This window comes from Octopus bimaculoides, chromosome 5 (genome assembly GCF_001194135.2).
Source record: "Octopus bimaculoides isolate UCB-OBI-ISO-001 chromosome 5, ASM119413v2, whole genome shotgun sequence".
In the NCBI taxonomy this organism is placed as follows: domain Eukaryota; kingdom Metazoa; phylum Mollusca; class Cephalopoda; order Octopoda; family Octopodidae; genus Octopus; species Octopus bimaculoides.
Window position 1 is genome coordinate 26,498,016 of NC_068985.1, and position 26,849 is coordinate 26,524,864.

The window sequence follows — 26,849 nt, forward strand, 5'->3', positions numbered from 1 at the left end:
GAAACCGGATGGCAACACCAGGCTCCAATCTAATTTGGCAGAGTTTCTACAGCTGGATGCCCTTCCTAACGCCAACCACTCAGAGAGTGTAGTGGGTGCTTTTACGTGTCACCCGCACGAAAACGGCCATGCTCGAAATGGTGTCTTTTATGTGCCACCCGCACAAGCCAGTCCAGGGGCACTGGCAACGATCTCACTCGAAAATCCTACGGGAGCCAGTCAGGTGGTACTGGCAACGGCCACGCTCATATATATAGGTGTGTGCGTGCGTGCGTGTGTGAATGCTTGAGAGCTAAGGTTGTAGATAGAATAGAAATACTATACTAATAAGTGAATGAAAGCATAAACAAACTCAGAACACATTTACTTAAACAACTTTAAAATATACATAAGCAAACGTAGACTAACATACATCCAATTGTGAACCAACTGTTGTTGTACTACTTGTTATTATTATTATTGTTTTGATTTAACTCAGCCCTGCTGAAGCAGGCCTATTGTAAAGGGCATTCTAAACACATGTCCATTTTATCTTTTCATACATCTAAAAAAAATCTCACACTAAATCATCCATGGTATCCACCCCTTTTTTAAAGAGAGAAATTTAGTTACTATTTCTAGCTGTTTGAACAACCATGCAGAGACACACTCATTGACTTTGATTCTTTTCATTGTTGCTGGTTGTTGGTCACATATTGGTAACCTAATGTTGGTTATTGCTTGTTGCTGTGGTATGTTGCTTCACAGATAGGCTGATCATAATTAGCTGTAAATTTACACGTTGATTGGTTACTGGTTTACATATGAATTTCAGAATCAAAATAACTGGAAAAGATGATATACTATTGAATTACCAACTTAAAGCTCTTGAATTCAAATCACTGCTGAGACTTTGTTGTAAATATTCCAGTTCACTTAGTTACTGGCAATAACCAGAACCTTTGAGAATGCTAACTTGGCATATACTAGTGTCCTATCTAGAAGGAGATTTTTCTCTCTGTTCAATGTCACAAAACTGTATCTTAACATCAACCTTTGAAGACTTCTTGATTGTCAAAGGCATTCCCATTATTAGACCTTTCCATAGATGGATTAGTATTAGCTGTTGGCTTATCCATAAATTGATTATTATTGCTTATAGTTTTACATGTGGGTAGATAATGGCTGTAGCTAGGACAGATCAGTATTTGTGGATAGATTAGCATTTGCTATAGCTTTTACCTGTGGATGAATTAGTATTGGCTGTTGGTTTGCATGTGGACAAATTATGGACTGTTAGTTTACATGTGGTTAACTTAACTTTGGTTGTTGGTATACATACATATCAATTAATATTGGTTGTTGGTTTACTTTATGTAAATTAGGATTTGGTGCTGTTTTATGTAAAATCCTTTCAACACTGTCTGACCAAGGGTTCCATCAGTCTCTTGTCTCTTCTTGTCAAACTGCACTATCACAGCATTTGCTGACAGAGCTTTCTCTGATACCACACTCTATCAACTTTGGTTGTATACCAAAGTTCAGTTTCATCCCTCACACTCTTTCTCCCTATGCATCAATGACCTGCAAGTTGTTACAATCAACAGTCTTCAATCTTATGCAGATGATATCACTCTTCATTCTTCTCTAACCTTCAGCATGCTAGTAGAATTCACATGAATCTAAATACCTCAAACTAAACCTACATCCCCTGGTGGGATTATATCAGTTTTGTCTTAACAAAAATATACAATCACTAAAAAAAATCAAAAAAACCTTATCACACCTACTCCACGAAACATGACCAACACTCAGTTAGAATGTCTCAAGATGCTCCGACTCACCATCAGTGAGAAGCTCACCTGACAGAGGAAAGACTGCTTTCTTACTCAGGGTCAGAAAATACTTCCCCTACCCCCATCAGTTACTAATTTTGTGAAGAGCTCAATTAAGATCAATAATGGGTATTGCTTCTATATATATAAAATGGTGCTGCTACTACACACACTGACTTTCTAGTTCACATTTAAAGTAAAGCTACTTGACTGTTTGGTAAGAGGTTCCTGATTGATACAGTCTTTGACTCACGGATATGCTGGCTTCTTTCTGCTTTTTTGACTGCAACTACAATGGCTGCTGTCCTAAAGCCAGTCAGTTTTGTGCCATCTCTATTGACCAATCATAGCAAGTCCACTCTGTTCTTCTCTGCTCTCCCTCAAGTCTCACTGGGACCAATACATCCAGTCTTTCCTCACTAGAATATTGGTCCTCTGGAATTCATTTTCTGCTCATGATTTTCTTGCAACTGTTTAAGCAGAAGGTTAATGGCATCAATTTCTCTGGTCTTGGTATGGTAATTTATTGTATTAGTTTTGGATGGATGAATTGCTTTTGCTTATTGTAGTTGAATTTGAACTCTGATCTATAAATTATTGAGAAATTCAGAACAATTAAATCTTGTCTTTTGACCTACATGGAGTCATCATCATTCTGGTTTTAAATCTAACACCTTATGAGATCAGTGAATCTTATCACTTGGTTAGCTTTCTAAGTATGTCTCACTTATGTTGATTTGGTTAAGAATTTGGAAAATGAAGTTCATAGCACATGAGATAGTATACATTTCGCTACTGCCAGTCTTGATTGATTAATTGGTTGTTTCTGTAAGGTATTCCTTACAACATTGTTTTTGGTATGTCTTAGCTACTCAAGATATCCACATCTTGTACTCTTTTTTATAGGAAAATGTGGTTCTACTACTGAGAGTTATCAAAGCCGTGTTTATACAATTGCGTGTAGGATCAAACTATATATAGTTTACCTTGGTGCATATTTACTGCTTGATAAACTGATCATTGAAAGTTAAGTTTCTTTACTTTTGTGATATTGTGATGAGGTTAAGAAATTAGCTTCACGTTCTCATGGTTCTGAGTTTCATCTTGCTGCCTAGATATTTGGGATCAAATCCACAAGTGTCTTATACCATAGCCTTTGCAGTGAGTAAAATTATGTAGAAGGAAACTGCAGAAATCTGTTGGACGGATTGTATCAGTTTTTGTGTGGTGATCTTAATTTGTCACCCAGTTATCTGGCTTTTGGTTGCTTTCAGCTGGGTCTATTTTGTTGCAAGCATTTGGACAAGGTTTCTAGCCTGAGGATACCTCAATATTGTAATGTGCTGCTTCTTATTGCAGCAACCTTTGAATCATAGTTCCTATTACTTTTTCTATCATCAGCCTCAGTGACCCTACAAAGGGTCAAGTTCTTCTTCCTCTGATTAAAAATTAAAAAAATAAGTACCTTCTTGACTATAAAGACAGCAATTAAATAATGATTTGACTAACTGTAATTTAGAACATTTCACACTTTTAGAATCATAAGATTTCTTTAGCATCAGCTACAATTTGTAAAGAGAGAAAAAGTGATATATTATGAATGCAATATTTGAAAGAAGAGAATGCAAAGAGAAAATGTGGTTACCATTTAAGAATTGGGTATATAGTAATATAGCAGAAAAGGAGTGGTTGTAATAAATCATAATTGAGAATAATTTTTTTTACAATTTAGCAGTAATTTTATGATTTGAATAGGGGGGAAAAATAGATATGTAACTAAATAAAAAAATGAAAATGTTTTTATTCAAAACTGAAATATTATGTTTAAAAATAGTTTAAATCATTTCCTATTGGTGAATATACTAACCCAAATATTCCCTGAAATATTCTTTTATTGCATATATTTACTGATGATCATACCTTCACTGCATCTAATGTATGTATGTATGTCTTGTAATCTAAAATCCTGATGGAGATACTCAGTATCATAAAAATATCTGTAACAAAACATATTTCTGGAAGATCTGTTTACATAACAGGGTGCTGGAATACAAACCAATTCAACTGTAAAGGAGGGGTGGTGTCTATTTTTCAACTAGGTTGACCAAAGTAAGCAGAATAATATATCTTACCCCTAGAGATGCTAATGTGGTGGCAGCAGCACTATTTTAAATTGTTGTCCTGTCTCCTATAAAACAACATAGTTGTAAGCTCATCTACATGCATGTGTGTGTGTGTGTGTGTTTGATGACTTGGTTTCATTTGATAATAGATTCTGGGAAACTAGCAACGCATCTATGTATTAGGGTGTTCAGAAAATAATTGCGTTTTTTCACCACTATGAAATATGAATCAACCAATCACGTCATAACCAAGGACGAATGCATGGGAAACTGTCTAGAAATAGTATATCATCTCTTCTATCTGGCAGTGAGTCATTCATAGTTATTTTGGTAATTAACCCCATGGAGAATAAGAACTTTATGAAACAACATATTCACCATTGCTTACTGTATGAAATTCGAAAGAAAAGTACCACTACAGAAGCAATGAAAAACATTGTAAAGTTACCTGGATGCAGTGAAAGCTTGTAAATGTCAGCTGTGGTTTAAAAAATTTAAAGATGGTGATTGTGACATGTCCAACAAACCTTACTCTGGAAGACGGCCCACTCCAAATGACAAATGAGACTGTTGTATCAGATCTACATCAAAGCACCAGAGATTTGGTGCAAAAATTTAATGTATCGTGTCCAACTATCCACGAACATCTCAAGTAAATTGGGAAAACATGCAAAGAGCTTATGCTTGAGAACCGAACACAACGTTCCACCATCTGCAGTAGTCTTCTAACCAGGAATAACAACCTGTCATTTTTGCAGTGCATTGTTACAGATGATGAAAAATGGGTTTTGCATCACAACAGAAAATGAAAAAGAGAATGGTTATCATGTAATGAAAAGCCAGTGCTGACACCGAAACCAAAACTCCATCCATGAAAATCCTTGCTCTGTGTTTGGTGGAACATGAAAGGTATCGTTCATTATGAGCACAGGAACATGGAAGGGCCATCAATGCAGATGTCTATTGCCACGAACTTGATCGTGTAAATGAAAAATTACGTCAAAAGTGGCCAGCTTTGGTAATCAGAAAAGGTGTTGTTCTCCAGCATGACAATTCACAGCCACACTCTTCAAAACAAACCCAAGTAAAAAATAAGATCTATAGGATGGGAAGTTCTTCAACATCCTCCATATTCACATGACTTACCATCTATGGATTTCTATCTGTTCCAATCACTAGGATATCATGTATATATATATTTATGTATATACATATACATATATATGTACATGTACACAAGACTGTATTACTTCATAGCTGATCCTCAGAAACATAAATCTAATGTTAGGCATTCCAAAAATAATAGACTTCCAGCTTGATGTTCCCTGTGAAAGTGGTGAGATGACATTTGGTAAAGAAAGTTAATTTATGTTCCTTGACTAGTGTAGATGATGATACAGTCTCCATTTATCGCAGACTTGCAATGTCAGTCCCATGTACTTAAAACTGTGTAGAGTGTAAAATGTAATGTGTATGTCTTGTGCTACCTACATTCAGATACTCCCAACATGCTCATCTCTTCTCCCATCACTGGTGTAGCAACTGATCCCTTAGACTCTTCTGTAACCACTTTACCTAGTCCTTCCTTCTCAGAACATTAGTCCTCTGGAATCTTCTCCCTGCTTATATCTTTCCTGCATCAGTTTCACAGGTCTTGGACGGCTTGCAAAGGTCATGGGTATTACCTCTTTCTCTAGAACCAGCAAGTAAAAACTAAAAAAGTGTTTTTAAACAGCAATGTAACTGCTTGAAAAGCCAGTCAATAAATAATGAAGTGAGTAAAAGCTAATCTGCACGGTCTTTTAATTCTTTTGTTACATATTTTTGTTGTTACATACTTTTGTTTCAGTTGATTTTGAAAATAAAGGATTCAGGAAAATAATTATTAAACTGGGTTTGGAACATAAATTAGCATGGAATTTTGATTGAAGGTTTTATTTAGATAATTTTAAAATGGGAAGCTTACGTCATAGAACTACAGTCTGCTTCAGGCAGGTTAGTATCAAGAGTTAAAATAACATTATTGACTAATATAGGAAGTAGTTTTAAGAATAATCTGTTTCTAAATCAGTCCATTACTGGTAGATAGCCAGGAGTCTTTCTGCTGTTGAAATACAGATTTTACTGGTTCAATGTGAACTCTAGTCTTAACAGAAAACAACAATAAATACCTCATATGAAACTCACAAGCAGGTTTTGCTAACACAAAGAAAGTTTGGGTTCACAACAAGCAAAATGAAATTCAATTATTTTAGTTTGTTATACCTCCAGTCCTATTTTTTGCAAAGACTATTGGTGTAAATTCAAAGTTACTATTTCTAGGAGGGCAAACGACCGTATAAAACCTCCCATTTTGACTTCTATATATAATGATGTTACAGTTGCAGCAGAAATCTTAACTAATTTTCATTGTTTAAAATTGCAATAATTGCAACATATCTTGTATGTTAGACTAATGGTGTACCATTGCTTGTGTTAAGTCTTCAGATTTAGTGGAGCAGAACTGATGGGGCAGCATATTAATGTAGTGGTGTTGGTGGTAGTAAAGATAACAATAGTGGAGGTGGTGATGCTATTAACTTTCCAACAAAAATAACAACTGGTATTGTGATGATTGAATTGCCGTGCTGATAGAAGCGAAAATATCACGGGTAGAGATGATATCCAAGTAAATAATATCCGGGTAGGATAAAAACAAAAGAGGAAAGAAAAAAAAAAAACAGAGAGAGATGAGTGAATGGGTGAGGGGAGGGATAAGTGTGACAAGAAACGTGATAGAAGGGAGTATGGTGAATTGTAGTATATGTTAAGTATGTTTGTATGATTGTGTGTGAGCATGGAGGTGTTTATGCGTATGATGAGAGAGGTAACACAATAATGGGTGGTGTTTGTTTGTGTGTATGCATGTGTGTGTGTGTATGCAAGACATCTTATAGTGCAAGCATGTGTGTGTGTTTGAGTGGCAGGTGATGGCTAGTGAAGTAAATAAAGTGAATTGTGCATGTGTTTAAGTGTATGTGTGTGTGCAGGTTGAGTAAGGCATGATGTTAATGGATGGTGTGTATGTGTGTGTATGTGTGTGTGTGTGTGTGTATGTGTGTGTGTGTGTGTGTGTGTGTGCAGGTTGAGTAAGGCATGATGTTAATGGATGGTGTGTGTGTGTGTGTGTGTGTGTGAGAGAGAGAGAGAGAGGCATGTTAGTGTAGGATAGGTTATGGTATGTGAGTACGGATTGTGAATGTGGGTGGTGTAAGGTGTGTGCATGTAAAAATGGTGTGAGTGAGTGTATGGGTGGAAAAGTGTGTTTTAGTAGAAAATAAGTCAGTTGTTAAGATATAAGTTGCTGTTTGGACACTTGTTGGACATTCTACACAACAATATCTGGGGGCCACCACTTCTATTTTTTGAGTCACTTCCACCTGTATCTGTCTGTCTCAAGGGTTATCCAGTTGTTTTCAACCAGAGTCCATATGCCCCCTGAGGGTTCATATAAGATTTTTGTGAGTCCATGCAGCAAAATAGTAAATTGGATATCCAGAATAGTATTTGAAGGGCCCCTGAAAAAAATTTTGCTTCAGATGTATGTATTGGTATTCATTGCAAGAAACAGCTAGGTTTCTTTCTCTATCATTTTACATAGTTCAACCTACACAAGTTAATGTGTGAAAAGCAAAATAGGAATTTTGAAAGAAGTTTCTATAAAACTAGTTTTTAAACATCAAATGGCAAGGGGGTCCACTAGACTAAAATAATAATCAAAGGGATCCATAGATAAAAAATGAGAACCCCTGGACAATACCATGATACTCCTAGGTTTTCCTTGAAATTATCTCTCCTGCTTTTGAGAGTTGCTGCTAGGTTTTTGTTTTCTTTCTCCAACTAAGAAGCAAATTTTAAGTTTCTTTAAGCATTAAACATATGAGAGAATTATCTTCCTTCTGGTGAAGGCACCAATATATTGTGGGCAACTATTCCTAGGAAAAAGAAAATGCTGCTATTGTTGCTATTGTCGTTGTTGTTTAACCCCTAACCCTGACCAAGCAGATTTATGATAAAAAGCATTGTAGCCATGAACATCCTGTCATTTTGTATGTAAGTGACTACATTGTGCAATTTGTTTTTTTTTTCTTTAACAGATGGTAGCTTGAGAGTGATTCAGTTGCTATCTTTAGCATATTAGGCGAACCTATATAACTTCTTTATCAACTCAGTGGCTCCCTTGTTGGTTCAACAGGTTCATTTTCTAAGTGGTTAGAAATAATTGTTTGTTTAGAGACCTTTAAAAAATGCCTGGAAATATATGGAAATAAATTCTTTACACATTTGACTTTAGCTTCCAAAACAAATTCAGTCCAAACAATCTTCACTGCAAAATTCAGTATATTTACTCAGATATTGTTTGGTATTATGCATAATTTAGCTTCAGTTGCTTTTTGTGCAGGCTGTAGCACATTGTATTTATTATTTACATAGCCCTCAGTCAAATCGTCCAACCCATGCTAGCATGGAAAGCAGACGTTAAACAATGATGATGATGTTTAAGTTAAAATAAGGGGGTCATGTGATTGCATATACTGAGAAGTAGAATCACAATCATCCAGTTTCTATGTGTACTCATTAATTTAGGCTCCAATACTCATTTTCATCAAAGCAAGACTATGATATTATTGAAAGGATTGGGTTAGTATAACTAACAATTAGCATGAACAGCTGAATACTTTTCAATTAGGATAAATAGAAGCATTGTGTAGAGAAGTAGTGTCAAGGATTCACAGACCCTAAACTCTTAAACAGACAGCTGTTTACCAATAATATCAACTTCAAATCATATATTATAGCTTTTTGCTACTGTGACATTCCAGTTTAAAAGAAATGCTGTGTTAGGTGAATTGGCATATCTCAGTATTGTTTATCTGATTAACAAACTATACTACTTGTAATGTATTATTAACCACAATGCTATTATAAACCAATAACTCATTTTGAGCCAGATGTTTTACTAACACAACAGATTACATTTTAGTACAAACAAATTGCTAACTATGTTGCCATTTGTATTTTTAATAAATGCTGGGAAAAATACATTCTATGAAAATTGATATCAGCCAATAAGAAAACATTAGTTGAACACATTTGGTATCTTATTTATCTCCATCTTATGCTGTTTTCTCTCCTCCACTCACTCTCAAACCTTAAGTCTCTCATCCAAATAGCTTCAGATTTCTTAATGTGTAATATTAGCTTAATGTCATATCTTACCCTTCTCTTAATTACTGATTCTGTTTTGTTTATAGTTCAGTACATTATTACATTTAGTTAGTTATTTCTGTCTAGATATATTTTCTTTTCTTTGCTGGAATCCTCTTTTACTCCTACAAACACATAAGCATTTTATTTTTGCTTCGAAATCAGTTTAAAGACATTATCTTTTTTTACATAGTCTCTTATTTATTACTGGCTGCATGGATCAAAAATTTTGTTTCAAATATATTTGGTTGACATAACTTTATTTTATTTGTTTTTAGCTTGTGTTTTTTTATGGTATTTTGTTTTTAGTCAGAAGAGGTGGGGGAATATTCCAGACCTTTGTTGGGTGAGATTGATACACTTGATGCCCAATATAAACATCTGCAAGTGAACATTTGCAGGAAAAATGTGGGTGGAGAGGGAACCAAGTTGAAAGTCTGGTCTGAATGCTTGTAACGCAGTGAACTCAAGGATAATCAAGTATTATAGTGGTGTGTTTGTGTATTCTTCTGATGTTGGATTGGATTAGAGGCTTGTGTAAATACAGATATTGGTTAAAAATATGTGAATAGTGGCTGTTTCCTTGTAAAATAGAACCCACTTTCCAGAAAATGTGACAAAATATGCTGCAAACTAAAGTTGATCTACAAAGAGAGGGAACAAATCCTTCAACAATTTCTATGTTTAATCAAGATTTTCCTTTTTGTTACTTGAAAGAAAACATAGAATGAAAAAATTGGAGTAACAAAGACATTATTCATCATCACTATCATCATCATCGTCGTCGTCATCATCATCATCACTGCCACTGCTGCTGCCACCACCACCTCTACTTTTTCATGTTGTATTAGTTTGACACTCGGGAATGTGAAAAAGTCCTTTATGTTTCAAGCCTACGGTCTTCAACAGAAAGGAATAAGAAAAAATAAACAGACATATATATATATATATATAGTTACTAAAAAAAAATAGGAAAAACACAAGAAGAAAACTACTACACGAGGACGTTGTACATGCAAAGTATTAACAGACGCTCAGGGAAAGAAAGAAAAGTACTTTTACGTTTCGAGCAAAGCTCTTCGTCAGAAACAGGAGATGGAAGGAAGTCCAAGAGAAAAGGAACACGGAGTGACAGAAGCAATATTAACACCAAAAGATTATCTGAAAAGGTAACACTGTATTCTGTCTTCTAACAGGACCTCCATATTAAGTTGGAGATCAAAATTATCTTTTGGTATTTATACTGCTTCTATTGCTATTAATTATTTTTTAATACTCCACTTTCTATTTGTGATACCAGTGTGTCAATACATCTGAGATTCCATACATCTTTGACAGGAGATTTAGCTATTATTTTGCTGCTGGATATCTGTGACCGACGAACCCATAGCAGGGTGAAATCATGTGATCTGGCAGTTCTGATGGCATAAATAACTACTTCCAAAAAGTCCCATCCAACCCATGTCATCATTGAAAAAGTAGATGCAACTTCATGAAAATGATAATGATTACATTTTGAAAATCCTGATAGGGAAAGTCTTTTAATAATCAATCTATATTGTATATAGAAAACTATATAGTAATATTGATGATAATAATAATAATAATAATAATAATAATAATAATAATAATAATAGACTAAGCTGGCACATTTTTTTATCATTCTTATTTTCCATTTTCATTCTGGCCTGCTCCATTGGTTCCTTTGAAGTAAGTCTGCCACATAGGACTCTGTTGATTACTTACTCTGCTGAAAATAGTAGACAAAGATATCCTACTTTCTTGAAAAACAAGATGACATACTCTTTTACTTGTTTCAGTCATTTAACTGCGGCCATGCTGGAGCACCGCCTTTAGTCAAGCAAAGCAACCCCAGGACATATTCTTTGTAAGCCTAGTACTTATTCTATTGGTCTCTTTTGCCGAACCGCTAAGTTACGGGGACGTAAACACACCAGCATCGGTTGTCAAGCGATGTTGGGGGGACAAACACACACACACATATATATATATATATATATATATACATATACATATATACGATGATCTTCTTTCAGTTTCCGGCTACCAAATCCACTCACAAGGCTTTGATCGGCCCGAGGCTATAGTAGAAGACACTTGCCCAAAGTGCCACGCAGTGGGACTGAACCTGGAACCATGTGGTTGGTAAGCAAGCTACTTACCACACAGCCATGAACAATAGTTTTGGCCACTTCTAAAAATATGAGATGGTCAAATCTGCAATATTTTTGATTATAGCACTTCATGAACAGGGCTGATCTGGGGCTAAACACCATCAGGACTTCCTCTTTTTTGTCTGATATTCTCTTACTCAGCCGAGTTTTGTTGGTTGTCATTCTCTGATGCTTTGCACACACAGGTACATGTATACCATTAACATTGGGAATTAAAACACTGCATGAAATAGATGTTTATGAGTTCAGTACTAACCTAAAAAACCACATGTACACATATAAGATTATATAAGTCACCTTTAATTTTAATTTAACGGCTTGTGCAGACGATGAATAGCAGTGTCTATGATACTTCACTTTTCAAAGCCTGAGCTTAGTGAGAAGGAATAGCGACAGTTATACTCAGACCAAGGCCTGGCTTGAATACTTTCTACTGAGTGGACTCAGCTAAAGACACACATGGATCAGATGGGAGGGGAAACTAGGTGACACTTAATGTTACCATTCAGTAACAAAAACAAACTGTCAGTCCACTGGGCTTCCACACAGTTTCCAGCTTCTAAATTTTACTTACAGGGCTTTGGTTGATCCAAGATTATGATAGAAGAAACTTGCCCAAGGTACCACACAATAGGATCTAACTGGAAATTACATATTCTCAAAATGAACTCCATAACTACACAGCCATTCTTGTGAATGAAGGCTAAATTATTCAGAATCTGTTTTGTGGGAAAATAAAGCACAACAAAACATAAAATATCCAAGCTTTATTTCGCATTTGTTCCAACAACAGTTCATACAGATATCTAAATTTACAGACTAATCAAGATATTCCATGCTAAGATGGAAGAAATAGATGTGAAAAAACACTCAAAATAAATACATAAACAAAAACTAAAATGATACCCCACTGAGAAGGAAATGGCCTGATGAGTTGTCAGTCTATGCAGCAACATAAGTAGAGGAGAAACTGAGTAGGGTTTCATTTTGAAATGGTATAGGGTTCTAAATATGTCACTTAATAGACTTTGTATAGTGCCATGAAAGCTTTGTATACTACCAAGAACATCAACATTTCACTACATTCCTCATATTAATTACAGCAGCTTGTATTCTATGACATTAAGGAAACATCTGTGATTAGTGACACGGTTTGTCTTTGGTTTAGAAATAACTTGTATTTTTCTTTTAATTGTTGTGGTTGATGTTTAGCTCCGAGTCAGCCTCATTTGCTTTATTATTTTGTTCTTTTACTTCTTTCAATCATTGAACTGCAGCCATGTTGGGCCATTGCCTTGAAGGGTTTTAGTCAGTCAAATCAAGCCCAATACTTATTTATTTTAAGACTAATACTTATTCTTATTGGTTTTATTTTGCTGAACCACTAAGTTACAGGGTCACAAACAAACCAACACTGGTTTTCAAGTCGTGAGAGATTCAAAATAAATACATAAGAGACACATGTACACACACATACACTCACACGCACACACACACATGCACAATAGACTTCTTACAGTCTCTGTCTACCAGATCCTCTCACAAGGCTTCAGTTGTCCCAATGCTCTAGTTGAAGATACTTGCTCAAGATGTTGTGCAGTGAAATTGAACCTGAGACCACATGGTTGGGAAGCAAATGTCTTAACCACACAGCCATGCCTGCACCTGTCTAAGCATATTTTTTGATCAAAGGTATTCTAATCATGGTAATCCTGTCTTTTACTCAGACTTAATTGTATTTAATGTACTGGAAAGAATTTTAGCAGCACTTTCTAGCAAGGCAAGCAGCTGCATGGAGGCTGTCTCGTTAGTTTGTTTTCTGCCCGTTGATGAAAGATGCAGAAATAAACTTTTAAAGACAGGCTAATTATCAAGGTTTCTTATCTTCCACGACCTCTTTCTCTATAAAATATTTGTAAAATATTTACTTTATTCAAGATTAATCTATCGAGAACATTGCCAGTACTTATGTGATATTTGAAAAATAAAAACAAAAAAAAGGAAATTTCTGGTGTCTGTGATAACCATATGTTTCTACTATGGCTCCTGAACTGATGAGAGATGTCCTACTTGGTTACTCATCCTGCTTGAGACAATAACCAAATCTCCCTCAAATTACACCTTACTATCTTAAGAAAATGGAAGCTCACATTGGATAATGCATTCCTAGATTTCCTTAAAAAGATAGGTTGGTTCTACTTGGACCATCCTGTCTAGCCATTTATCATAGGTCTGCGTGATCAGAGTCGACCTGGGGCTACTTAGCATTAACAACATCAGTAACTACAAGACTAGACAGACATTCTGTCAGAGGTACATTATTGGAAGTAAGAGTGCAGCTTTTGTTGTTGGAGATTTTTAACTGTTTGCTATGTTGACATAATAAATACTAGTAATAAACTTTTATAAGTAATGATACATGACTAGACGGAAATGATCGGCTGTATCTCTAAGCAAAAGCTGCTTATCTAGGGGAAACTAAAACTAAAGTAAAACACAGTAAAAAATTTTAAAAACTGACAAACCCCCCCAAAAAAAACAAGGGAAAGAAACATACTCTGCATTTATTTTTGATAGAATCATCGTGATAATTACAGCAATTTTCATGGTTGATCTTTCATTTCTGACATAGGTTAGGTGGGTCAACTTCAATGTTTTATTTTTTTTTTTTAAGATCTCACTCAAATTAGGTATCTTTAGTAGTAAAAACAGAAAATTAGGTTTTGTCAATGTGCTGTGAGAAGAAATATCTGTCAAATATAAAAAGAAAAGAAAGGTTCATTTTAGTCTGAAATGCAAGAAATTATTTTTTTTCTGCTTTCAACAGAGCAACAAATCTAAATTTTTACAAGTCATCGAGGTAGCCCCCAATTGACTAATTGACCTGCTAGAAATAGGAGTCAAATCTCCCTTAAGTCATACACTATTATCTTTAAAAAAAAAGGAGACAGTCATGTTGGACAAAGTAATCTTACAGGTGTGGCTGTGTGGTAAGAAGCTTGCTTCCCAACTACATGGTTCCGGGTTCAGTTCCACTGTGTGGCACCTTGAGCAAGTGTCTTCTACTTTAGCCTCAGGATGACCAAAGCCTTGTGAGTGGATTTGATAGGCGGTAACTGAAAAGAAGCCCATTGTATATATATGTGTGTGTGTGTGTGTGTGTGTGTGTGTGTATATATATATATATATATATATATGTATGTATGTATATATTTATGTGTGTATCTTTGTGTTTGTCCCCATCACTACCATCAGTAACTTAGCGGTTCGGCAAAAGAAACTGATAGAATAAGTACCAGGCTTACAAAGAATAAGTCCTGGAGTTGATTTCTTTGACTAAAAGGCAGTGCTCCAGCATGGCTGCAGTTAAATGACTGAAACAAATAAAAGAATAAAGAGACAAGCTGGTCTTGACTAGACTACTTTTAATCATAGGTCTTCCTGGTTAGGGCTAAATACCATCACCATCCTCACTACCACTACCAACAACATTCTTTACTTTATATTGAATTATTCTTATAAATGCAGACCATTATAGTTTAATTAAAGTTTCTGATTATATTTAAGTCATTCCATGAGTTTTTTGTTGCCTTTTTTTCCCATCTTAATTATATCTCTGTCACCCATGTGTATCCTATCTTATTCTCAGTATACCTTGATATGATGTCTCTAAGATATTATCTCAAGTGCTGGTATATCATTGGGTTTTTCTCTTATTTCAATTATTGACTATCTTTTAACCCCCTCACAGATAATGGGATACCATTCCAGTTTAGAATTGAGGTTTTCCCTACTAAATTCAATCAAAATTTTGTTTTATTATTATTATTATTATTATTATTATTATCATCATCATCATTATTCTAGAACTAATCCCTGCTAATTAAATTAGCAGGGATTTTATCTTGAGGTTTGGTGACAAGTCTCCTCAAATCTAAAGTCTCTTTCTTAGGATTCTTTCAGAATACAGGATTGCACTTTTTTATGCAGGTTGACAATATGAGTCTCAATTCCAATATCTTTCAGTCTTTTAGGTAGCAGTTTGTGTGTTGTGCCAAATGCACTAATTGCAAGAATAAAATTTGTGTTAGTCTTTCACAGTTTTTTTTAGCTCTCTGGCTTGGTCTTGATATCTCTCAATTTTTTTTTCAATTTCTTTGTTATCCACTGTGTTATCATATGGCGTTGCAAAGTTTATGATCTTAGACTGTCTATTTCTTTTGTTCTCTGTAATTCTATCTGGTCTTCTTGTTTCAGTATTATGGTCAGTCTTCATGGGGGTGTCCCATAAAATCCTATAATGTCCCCTCCATCCATCACTCTTTCAGCATAAATAAATAAAATAAATTATGTTCTGAGTGCAAATCTTGCCAAAATCAACCATGCCTTTCATCCTTCCAAGATTTGATAAAATAAAGTACCAGTCAAATTTTGGGCATCAATTTAATTAACTAATGCTATTCCCTAAATTCCTGGCTTGTTCCTGAGTTAGAAACAATTATTTTTATTATTACTTGCCTTGAAGCTGCCCTTCAGGTGACATTCAAGGTAGCTCCTGTGGAGGGCACCTTTGAGGCCTTTGGCCCCACTATTGGATTGATTCGCGGCCCTCTACCCTTGTGTAATGTAATGGACTCAGACACATTCATTGTATATGTAAAAGGGATTATTATTATTATTGTTGCCTTTTATCCTTTTGGGGGTTGATGAAGTACTGGGGTCAGTGTAATCAACTAACCCCCTCCCCCTAAAATTGCTGGCCTTATGCAACAATTTGAAACAATTATTATTTCATATACGCACAACAGCTTAGACTGTTGTTAAAGAACAATTCCTAACATTGAACTACAAGCGACCATAGATCACAAGAACCTTCCTACGTATACTACTGTCCTTAATAATACTGTTTTCTGGAGCTGCACCAAACTAGGTTTTATGCCAATTTTCTATTATTATTATCGTTAACACCACCCCATCATAAAAGACCAAACCTTTGAAGCCACTTGTATCTAGATCCTGGAAGTAATATGTTATTCCTTCTCTTCTTTAACTAGGCCTCATATGAAAATATTTCTTTTTTTCCCTTTTGAAATATGTTTATTGAATTGAATGAAAACTACAGATTTGAGTATTTTCTTTTTTGATAACAGTATGAAGCAATTATTCAGCAATAACATAGCTGAGAAAAAATTTTTCTTCTTCCTGTACAAAGCTAACTTCAACCCTCTTCTTACTAGCTTTTCAAGATAAACTATGTTGCTGACACAGAGAATTTGGGATTTATGATAAGCACAGTTGATAAATATTTATGATATATAAACAACTTCAAGGCACTTTATGGGTTTCATGTTATCCATTTGAAATTTCCTTTCCTTCATTTATTATAAACAGATATACATATATGGTAAAGTTAAAGCTCTTATATTATTTGGCTTTCAGAAAGAAAAATAAGGTCATGTTGATAAAACCAATGATATAAATAGTATATCTCTTAAAAACATTTTTGTATCTTGTAAATACTAAGTGCTCTTGCTGTTTATGCACTATCAACCCAAGTAGTTGTGGCATCTATGGGGACAATGTTTTTAAAATGCTATGAGGGCAATGAAAAAAAAACAACAATAATCATAATGATTTTCCTTTGCGTTAGGTACAAGAACAACTTTCAGAGAAGGAATTACAATCTATTGACTCAATCAATACTATATTAAAGTTTGTCTTTTAATCTTGCCCCAACCTACATGAGTAACAGGAGGTATTTGAATGAAGCAGCATTTAGTAGCAAACTACACACTATATATTTCGTATGTGTATTTCGTGTGCAAGATTCTTGATGTGGATACGTGTGTTGAAAGAAATACAATTAAACCTTGGGAGAGGCATTATGCCGGTAATAAACAGACGCACTGGTTCAGTCCTTTATTAATTTATAAACAGTAATAAAAAAAATAAATAAAAAAATAAATACTGTTTATAGATTAATAAAGGACTGAACCAGTGTGTGTGTTTATTACCAGCATAATGTCTCTCCCAAGGTTTAATTGTACACACTATATAGTTTTTGTATCAGGCACAGGTATGTCTGTGTGGTAATGAGTCTTCTCACTAACTGCTTTGTTTCAACCTCAGTCCCTCTGCATGGCACCTTGAGCAAGTGTCTTTTACTATAGTCCAAGGACCTTGTAGATGGACACTGAAAGAAACTTGTTGTGTGAGTATGTGTTTATGCATGTATGTGTGTGTACGTGCGTGTGTGTGTTATAGCCTACTTGTCTTGACATTGCATAATAGTTGTAAACAAGTGCTGCCATTATCTAAACAGTGTCTTTCATTTTCAGTCTCCCATGAAAGCATGTTTGGTCATGGAGAAACGTTACTTTACTTGGTGAGGGTTGGTGACAGGAAGGGCATTAGGGCATAGAAAATCCCCTCAACACATTCCATCTAACCCAAGAGAGCATGGAAAAATGAACATTAAAAAGAATGGCGATGCTATTGATGATATATAGGGATTTAGGAAATCCAGTTGAGCATCCTACTCAGCATTTCATGTGAAATCTTGGTTAACAAAATTTATGGGAATAAAATCAGAAGAAAGTATTCGCTTCATCCAAAAGACATTCCATTCAAGTTGTAAATTCAGGAAATGTACTGATTATATGGTTAGCACATTCATTGTAGTATATAAAAGTAAAGAAACAATGGAACAAAGGTGATGATATTACATTCTTTAATCAGGGTCACTGACTAAAGAGTGTAATATCATTCCTTTATTTGTTTACTAAATATATATATATATATGTATATGCATATGTATATACGTATATGTACATACTTACATCTATATATATATGCATGTGTGGGTACAGGATGTCATGAAACGTGTACAACAAAAAAATACGAAGTACGAGTACATGAAATAGGAACTATTTTTTCGAACAACGAAAGACAGAAATGGAAAATAAAACAAATGACATAAAGAACAACCCTTCATCAGTTGTTGGCTGTTTTTCTAGTCTCATATTTCGAGCATTTAACAACAATATATGCTTTTGATAAAACAGTTGCTCCCGCAAAGCAAATTAAATAAAATTTGGGATTTTGCAGAGGGTCAAAATTGGTAACACAAACAGGACAGTGAAAACAAACAGGAAGGGCTACTAAACCTAAACGAGGTTGTGGTGGTGAATGTGTAAATCAAGCTTGGACAGGAGACAGACAAGAACATGTCTTCCTCGTTCCAGCTATGACAGAGAGAAAGAAAGAAACACAAGTTAGGAGAAGAAAGAAAGATGGCCGATGGTCATGTGGGATCTACGTGAGCAAGGGAGGAGGAGGAGTGAGGGAGAGAGAGAGTGACAGAGTAATAGGATAAAATGGTGGTTTCAAATTTTGGCCTAGGGCCAGCAGTTTTAGAGTGGTGGTGGTGGGGGATAGGTGATTACATTGATATGCAATACTTGATTGGTACTTATTTTATCAACCCTTTAAAAATGAAAGGTAAAAATTAAGCTTGGCAGAATTTGAACTCGGAACGTATAGACTGACAAAATGTCACTAAGCACCATCTTAATAATGATAATAATAATAATGATGAAGATGATTTCTTTATTAGCCATAAAAGTTTAAAGGTATACAGAAAAAGAAATACAAAGAAACAGATAATGGCAAAGGTGATAGACATTATATAATATGATGAATTAAAAGCATATATGCAACAATTTATATGGAAATAAATAAAAAAAAGTATGCTAAAACACACAAAAATTAAAACGAGATATCTACTTAAAAATTTTAATTCAGGGTGTTGGAGATTCTAAAGAATTCAGGATCATTGAAATATAGTGCTTTGTTAAATCTGTCTGGAATTTTAAATTAATATTCTGTTGTTTTTATGCTGTTTAAACTGTGATCTTATTTCATTCTTGATCCATATTTACCTGTATCATATTGAGTTTAATTTCATTAAAAATGCACCTCTATGAAATATTGTACCTTTTCATAAGACATTTAGAGTTCAGTATTCGTCAAGAGTGTTATGTAGGTGTTGAAGGAAAGGTTGTTGACTCTGCAACTGATTGGAGGAAACCCTATTAATGCCTAATAGTTGAAACAGTAAATAAGTATTTTACACTATTGTATTTCCTGTCTAAGCCCTGCTAACATGGAAAAAACAGATGTTAAACAAGCATTCCTTTTCAGCTGTTGCATGTTGCCCTTATAATTAATCAGGTCAGTGGGTTTGTTGAATCTAATTAAATTATGCTAATCACTTACTTAATACCTTAAGCATAGCATATTGTCTAGTGACTAGCTGATATTTTGTTTATAAATCTTGGTGGCTGGATAGTCTAAGTTGACCTTGGCTAGATTTGAAATTTAGAATAATTAATTTCTGAGCAACTTCATACCTTCCATCTTGACTGAAATTCAATCATAAAAAAATCTCCATTATATTGAGTTAAAGGGAGCATTATTATCCACAGGGGAACCAATATTTTGTGGCTTCAACTTAGAAAAAGGAAATTCTAATCACATTTAATAATATCAAGTTATTAATATTGCAGTAAACTCTTAGATTTAGTTTTTAGATTAAAAAATTAAATGTACCATTTATACACTTTATGTTATTAATTTCAGTATTTACTTATGTATAAATTGCAACTTGTTTGCATAAAATTTCAATTTATAAAAAAGTTGGAGTGTGACTTGTGCACGAGGCTAAGAAATCTTGAAGAAATGTTATTATTGCAACCACTATAAGAAGTGTAAATGCATATTGAATAAGGGTAAAGCCAGCTTGAATAAATAACAAAAGCATCTTAATGTAATAAAAATTAAATTATTCTAAGTCTGGTCTTCTGGACTTGTCAAGTGGGTTTAAACATATTAGAGAAGTCTGTGGCTAGACTGACACAATGGAGTATTTAGGAGAAGAGAATGGTGATGAGTCAAATAAAGTTAGTTCACAAAAGTTAAGAGGTGGAAGAGAGGGACAGTAAATTTTCAAAGGAACATGTGGAGAAATAAGGAAACATGAAGGGAATGAAAATTAAGAGCCAAAACAAAGAAATATGAAAAAGAAAAAGTTTTTATTAGGTCTTGTCTGTCAGGTTATACACATATTAGATAGATAGGTATAAAAAGGTAAAGTTTTACCCCTTGTCAAACATCATCCCCCTGGTTATTACTGGGGGAAAGCGAAAATGTTAATTGCATATTTCTGCTTTCAAACTTAAAATTGTGTAATTTACAGAAGTTTGGAGAGTATTGTAGTTTGCTTGAAGCATTGTGTATTGTTTATAAAGAATAAAAAGTTTTGAATGGTACAACAATGCACTATAGTACAAAAAAATGGACTATATACCTGTTGTAATTTAGTTATCCATAGTCCGATGATATTTCAGAATACAATTCCTTCTTCAGATATTCTTAGATGGTGTCGCTGCTATAATCTGTTTTCCAATGGCTTTTCTTTTTTCGGAAGCGTCTCAGCAGTGATCTCATGAAGCTCCTTCCGGAATTCCTCATGAGAAGTGCATGAGGCTGGCTATATCTCAATCTAGTGTGTGTTGGTACATTTGTAGCGCTGCTTCTAAGTTATGTATTATACGTGCAGCTTGTTGAGAGGTAGTTTTCTGTATCAGAGAAAATTGCGAGAGATTTAAGAAAGTAAAAAGAAGCATTACTAGAAATGCTTAAGGTAAAAATGGGTGCACAAAGGGAAACAGGCTGTATATTCAGAGATGGATAAAGAATTGTTAGACAAGGTCACTGACTGGGGGAGTAGTGATTACATTGTAATTATGCTACAAATATGGTTGAGGGTTACCAAGATGTCAATGTAACCTACCATTTAAAGCCTTGTTTTATGATAAGGATTAGCTTCAGTCTATGACAGAAATCCAAAGATATCAAAGAAACTACCACATGACTTAGAAGATAAGACATACTTTACGTCATTTTGAAGTAAAAGAGGCAGCATGATTGTCATTCAACTTGGATTGATTGAAAATATTGAAGCTCATGCTTTTTGATCTCCCTGGAAACTAAACATTTAGCATCAGGTCTAATCATGTGAGAACCACAGGACATGAAAGGACACATTTTACTGTGGTACTTGTGAGTTTGGTAAATGAGACTGTGTTTAAGCCAACAGTGATACAAGATGAAAGATTGCCAAAGGGAGAAAAAGTACGACATAGAGGTTTGGTTTGCTGTCATTGCTAAATAAAGGATTATATTGTGATTAAACCAAGATTAATAAGAGTAAGAAACCAGAGACCTGACACTTCTGAAGAAGAAATTGCCCATACTTTGAGAACAGTTCTATGCATTATTGATAAGAAAGGTGAAAGAGAGAAAGATCAGTCACTGAACATAGCTGAAACTATGATGCCAGCTAGTCTCTCATCTTTTCTACAAGCTTTTGATGTGATGTTGAATAAGCTATTGAGAGATAGGTTTCAATCTGGATAACCTGAAGTCTTCACAGCAGAAGGAACTGACCAAAGGTGGCAATGGTAAGAAGTGAAGTTTGTCTCTTGTATCATGAGTAAAGAATGCATGGAATGATATTCCAGCCAATATAGTGATGAGTTTCCTGAAAATGATTTCCAAGATGGTCAAGAACAGGAAGATGTAACAGGAAGTACCATACTTATAGGATGCAGATGAAAAGTTGACATAACTGGAATGGGAGGACTTTTATTGATATCTGTGATAATAAAGAATGCTATACTGATGGTTTTTAAACTGATTTTTAAGTTTGTAGATTTTTGTGAATTAATAATCTTTTATTTTAATAAATTTAATAAAATAAGTTTGTGTGTGAATGAGAAATGAATTTTGACATTTTAAATTCAAAAATGATTTTTATTTTATTTCATTTTCCTTTTGTTTTATTTTGATGATGCAGATTATTGCTAGTTTTCTTGGTTTCTAAATTTTTTATTAAAATAATTTTAGTTTCTGGTGTGAGCACATTAAGCTTCATATATAAGTCATTCTATAATTGAATTCCTCATTCATGATTTTTCTTGCGGTGTCCAATGTTTTGATATCTGCATAGTTTTGGAAGTGGTATTAATTTCATAATTTTGTTTCAGTTGAAGAAAGCAATTGCTAAATAGTAACACTGAAGTTTATAGAAAAACAGTAACAGTTTCGAAAATAAACACTATTACTAATAGGAGTCAAATAACTAAATGCCAATTATATAGTACAACAATGCAATATGGTTTTCTATTTCATGTGTGTACGTGTGCATGTGTGTGTATGTGTGTTCTTTGAGTATGTGTTTGTATTGTGTGTGTTGTGTGAATATGTGTATGGGTTATTTTTTTTGCATTGTGTATGTGTTGTTTGTAGAAAATATTGTGTGAAGCAGTGGCTGAATTTTTTTAAGGATCCTATTCAATTTAATAGATTATTGTGTTTCACTTAGGTTTAGTGTAGTTTGATGGGTCCAGAAACATTTGCTGAAAACACTTTTGTCAAAAACACAATGGTCAAAAGCTTATTAGCTGAAAGATACATTAATCAAAAACTTATTCATAGAAAAAGCAAATTGGATGTTATGTGTGTGTATTGGATGTATTTCCATAACATTATATCATTTGAGTTACCACTGCCGACTTCGTTTTCAGTTCTCCTGTCAATAGATTTAGTGCTTGACAATGTTTTCAGTAGTGTAATCTTCCTCCTGACACTGTAATAAGTTATCTTTTGTTTAAGTTGACTTACTCTTCAATCTTTTATGATGCTAACAGACACTTAATATATTTGACATTTTATTACTGCAACTGACTGTCTTTATTTCCCTAGTGAAACAGCCCATGGCCCTTTGGAGAATTATTTCAACAATAATTCTGTAGCTTATACCAAGATAGATATATACTTGCACTATTATCATACTAGAATCTTACATATTACAAGTATTTGTCTTGTTTCTCTTTATGGCACATTCCCTCTATATATATCTGTATACCTAGTTATCTCCTTATCTTCTGCCCTTTTCTGTACTCATTTGTCAGTTTCTTAGTCAGTTTCTTTGTCTGTACTTACCTGTCTATCTGTCTACTTATATTTGTTTATCAGCCTGTATGATCTATCTGTCTTTTTGAAACTCTCTTCATCATATTGGTCTATTGCACTTCATCCTTCACTATTTCGCCATCTTTTCTTTTATATATGCCTGTCAGTCAGTCTGTCTCTGCCCCCCCCCTCCTTCCCACCATCACACACAGGTGCAGACAGGCCTAATAAACATATTTTCAAAGATAAGTTTTAAGCATAAAAAGATTTTCTCTGATAATACTGGTCTACTGACATACATTTATCTTAAGTTATTAAACCATTATGTAACTGAGACATTCCACATTGTATTCTACTGACATCTTTCATTCTGACATCCCTTTCCCTCTTATCTATCCATCTTTTTACATAGTCCATACTGGTGCCATGCAGAAAGCACCCTACTGCTGCCGTGTAAAGGCATCCATGCCAGTACCACATAAAAGTAGAGTATTTTGTTGAGTCAAAAGTTTTACAATATTTTGGTAACTTACCTTCTTTATTCATCAAGTTACAACAAAAGCAGCCTAGCATTCAAACTAGAGGCCATCGTGTTGCACCATCTGAAGCCACCTTTCTGTTGTGGGGATAATAGTAATAATGGTACACCCCTCCAACATGACAAGTTGTATATGCTAGTCACTATAAATAAGGTGATGTTGGTCAGTATAAAGAGAGAGTACATAGTAGATGGTCATAGATTGTCATGGTCTTACTTGTCTTACTGCTATACTAGAGTGGGCATTATAACAATTCGACATTAAGGATTACAACACTTTCTTCCAGTTCTTGAGCCCATGCTAATACTAGCACTTGCCCTTCAAGGCAAAGAACTCCTTCACTGAAACTTCCACCTTTTCTTAGTTGATGAAAGGTCACAAGTGCAAGAACTGAGCTGTAGATTAGTACAAGTAATAATCTGAGGGAGCTAGACCCAGACTATATGCTGGGTGCTGCATCAATTCAATTCCCTCTGGTTCCTGGAGTTTATTCCAGGTCTTTCTAGCAGTATGAGATACTGTGTTGTCTTGCTGTAGAAGAGCTCACTTTCTGTTAACCAGTACTGGATATTTTTCCCACACAATGGCATAAATTTGCTTCAGCTGTTCAGAGTACAGGTTGGAATTGATGGTTTGACTCTCTGGAATGAACTTGTAATGAATGATCCCCGCATAATTCCACTGGACACAGAGCATCACCTTGTGTTTGAAATTCCTATGTTTGGTTACAAGTTTTAGAAGCTGGCTTTGTTTAACCATTGCTTATGTACATTAGGATTGTGGATGGATGAAAGGCAAAGTCAACCTTGGCAGAGTTTGAACCTAGAACGTGCAGACAGACAAAGTACCACAAAGCATTTTTTCCAGTGTGCTAATGATTCTGCCGGCTCACTGCCTTTTCAAATTTTGGCACAATGCCAGCAATTTTGGGGGAGGGGTTAAGTCGGTTACATTTACCCCAGTGCTCAACTGATACTTATTTTATCAACTCCAAAAGGATGAAAGCAGTATTTGAACTCAGAACAGCTAGAAGAAATGCTGCTAAGCATTTTGTCCAACACAAAAATTATTCTGCTAGCTCCCCATCTTAATAATAATCATATGTAATAATTATGATAAAGATTACAACATCAGCAACAAATAATTGTCAAATTTTATGTATAAAGCTCAACATTAAGTTGGCTTCACTTAGATTAAGAAAGCAGTTGAGAATTAGAACACTTAGAAGAGAATGTTTTACTATCTCTGAATGAGTAAATATACTGTAAGTTGAAGCAGATGGTAGTAATTATCAGTGCCAACAAAATGAGGTACAAATCTTGAAAGAATTTTAGATTGTAGTGAAGCTACTTTGCAGATGTAGCTAGTTTAAATCATCTTTCGTAAACATGACATTAAACATTGTTTGTCACTATTATTTATTATTTTTTTCTATTTTAGTAATTTTTTAAAATCTTCAACTGTTGTTAAGAAGCAATATTGTTGTCCCAGATACAATAGTATCTTCTGCAGGGAGAAGATTTATCTCACCAGTTAATTTTGTGAAATCAGAGTTTAGTACTGGTTCTTAATTGTTCCTTGACGCTTTTAACTCTTTTGGTATCAACTTTTCTGAGAACTATATTTGTTTTTTTATCCTAAATAAAAAACCTTCTGATCAAAATTCGAAAATTTTATGTGATGTTCCAAACATCAGCTTCCTCATCATCGTCATCATTTTTTAACGTCTGATGGGTTGGACAGTTTGACCAAGGTCTGGAGAGCCAGTGGCTGCTTCAGACTCCAATCTGATCTGGCAATGTTTCTACAGCTGGATGCCTTTCCTAATGCCAACCACTCTGAGAGTGTAGTGGGTGCTTTTTACATGCCACTAGCACAAGAGCTAGTCAGGCGGGCCTGGCATCGATTACGTTTGGATAGTGCCTTTTACATGACACCAGCATGGGAGCTTCTTAAAAATAAAGATATTTTACCAAATTCTTTGTTATTTTCAAAATTAATTGATACACAAGCAATGTATATCAACTGAAATATGGTAACAAAAAGGTGAAAAACATATATTTCACAAAAAGATATTGTTGTGTGCTGTGGTTTATCATAGAACAATAGAGCATGCTTTGAGAGAGATTTGGCTGCTATTTCTTGTAATTTGAAATTTTTATTTTCAGACTGCTTTCATCAATGGCCAAGAAAATCAACGTAATGGAGACTGGCAAGAAGGTATAAAATACATAGAGGAAGCTATCAATGAGTTCATCAAAGAAGAGGAAGATTGCCGAATTCTCTGTGAAGGTCCTTATGATCATGAAAGTTTCCCAGAGTTTATCAATGCAATATCAGGTCTGTGGAGTCTTCATTGTTTCTTAATAATAATAATAATAATAATAATAATAATAATTAATTCTGGTTTTATTGGTCACAAGGGCAATAATAATAATAATCTTTTCTACTAAAGGCACAAGGCCTGAAATTTTGTGGGAGGGGACAAGTCAATTACATTGACCCCCAGTGTTCCACTGGTACTTATTGTATTGACTCTGAAAGGATGAAAAGGAAAGTCAATCTCAGCAGAATTTGAACTCAGAACATGAAGATTGACAAAATGCTGCTAAGCATTTCGCCTGGTGTTATTTCTTTACTACCCACAAGGAGCTACACACAGAGGGGACAAACAAGGACAGACAAACGGATTAAGTCGATTATATCGACTCCCAGTGCGTAACTGGTACTTATTTAATCGACCCCCCGAAAGGATGAAAGGCAAAGTCGACCTCGGTGGAATTTGAACTCGGAACGTAGCGGCAGACGAAATACCGCTAAGCATTTTGCCCGGAGTGCTAACGTTTCTGCCAGCTCACCGCCTTAATAATAATTGCCACATTAATAATAATAATA

At 34.7% G+C, this 26,849-nt stretch overlaps 1 protein-coding gene across 1 annotated transcript in view; it reads left to right on the top strand.

Moving 5' to 3' along the window:
• Positions 1-26,849, top strand: part of LOC106883505 (prolyl 3-hydroxylase 1) — a 167,770-nt gene that overhangs the window by 51,573 nt on the left and 89,348 nt on the right. Inside the window, exon 4 of the mRNA XM_052968028.1 lies at positions 26,123-26,294. Coding sequence (XP_052823988.1) covers positions 26,123-26,294 — 172 coding nt within the window. The remainder of the gene's footprint in view (positions 1-26,122; positions 26,295-26,849) is intronic.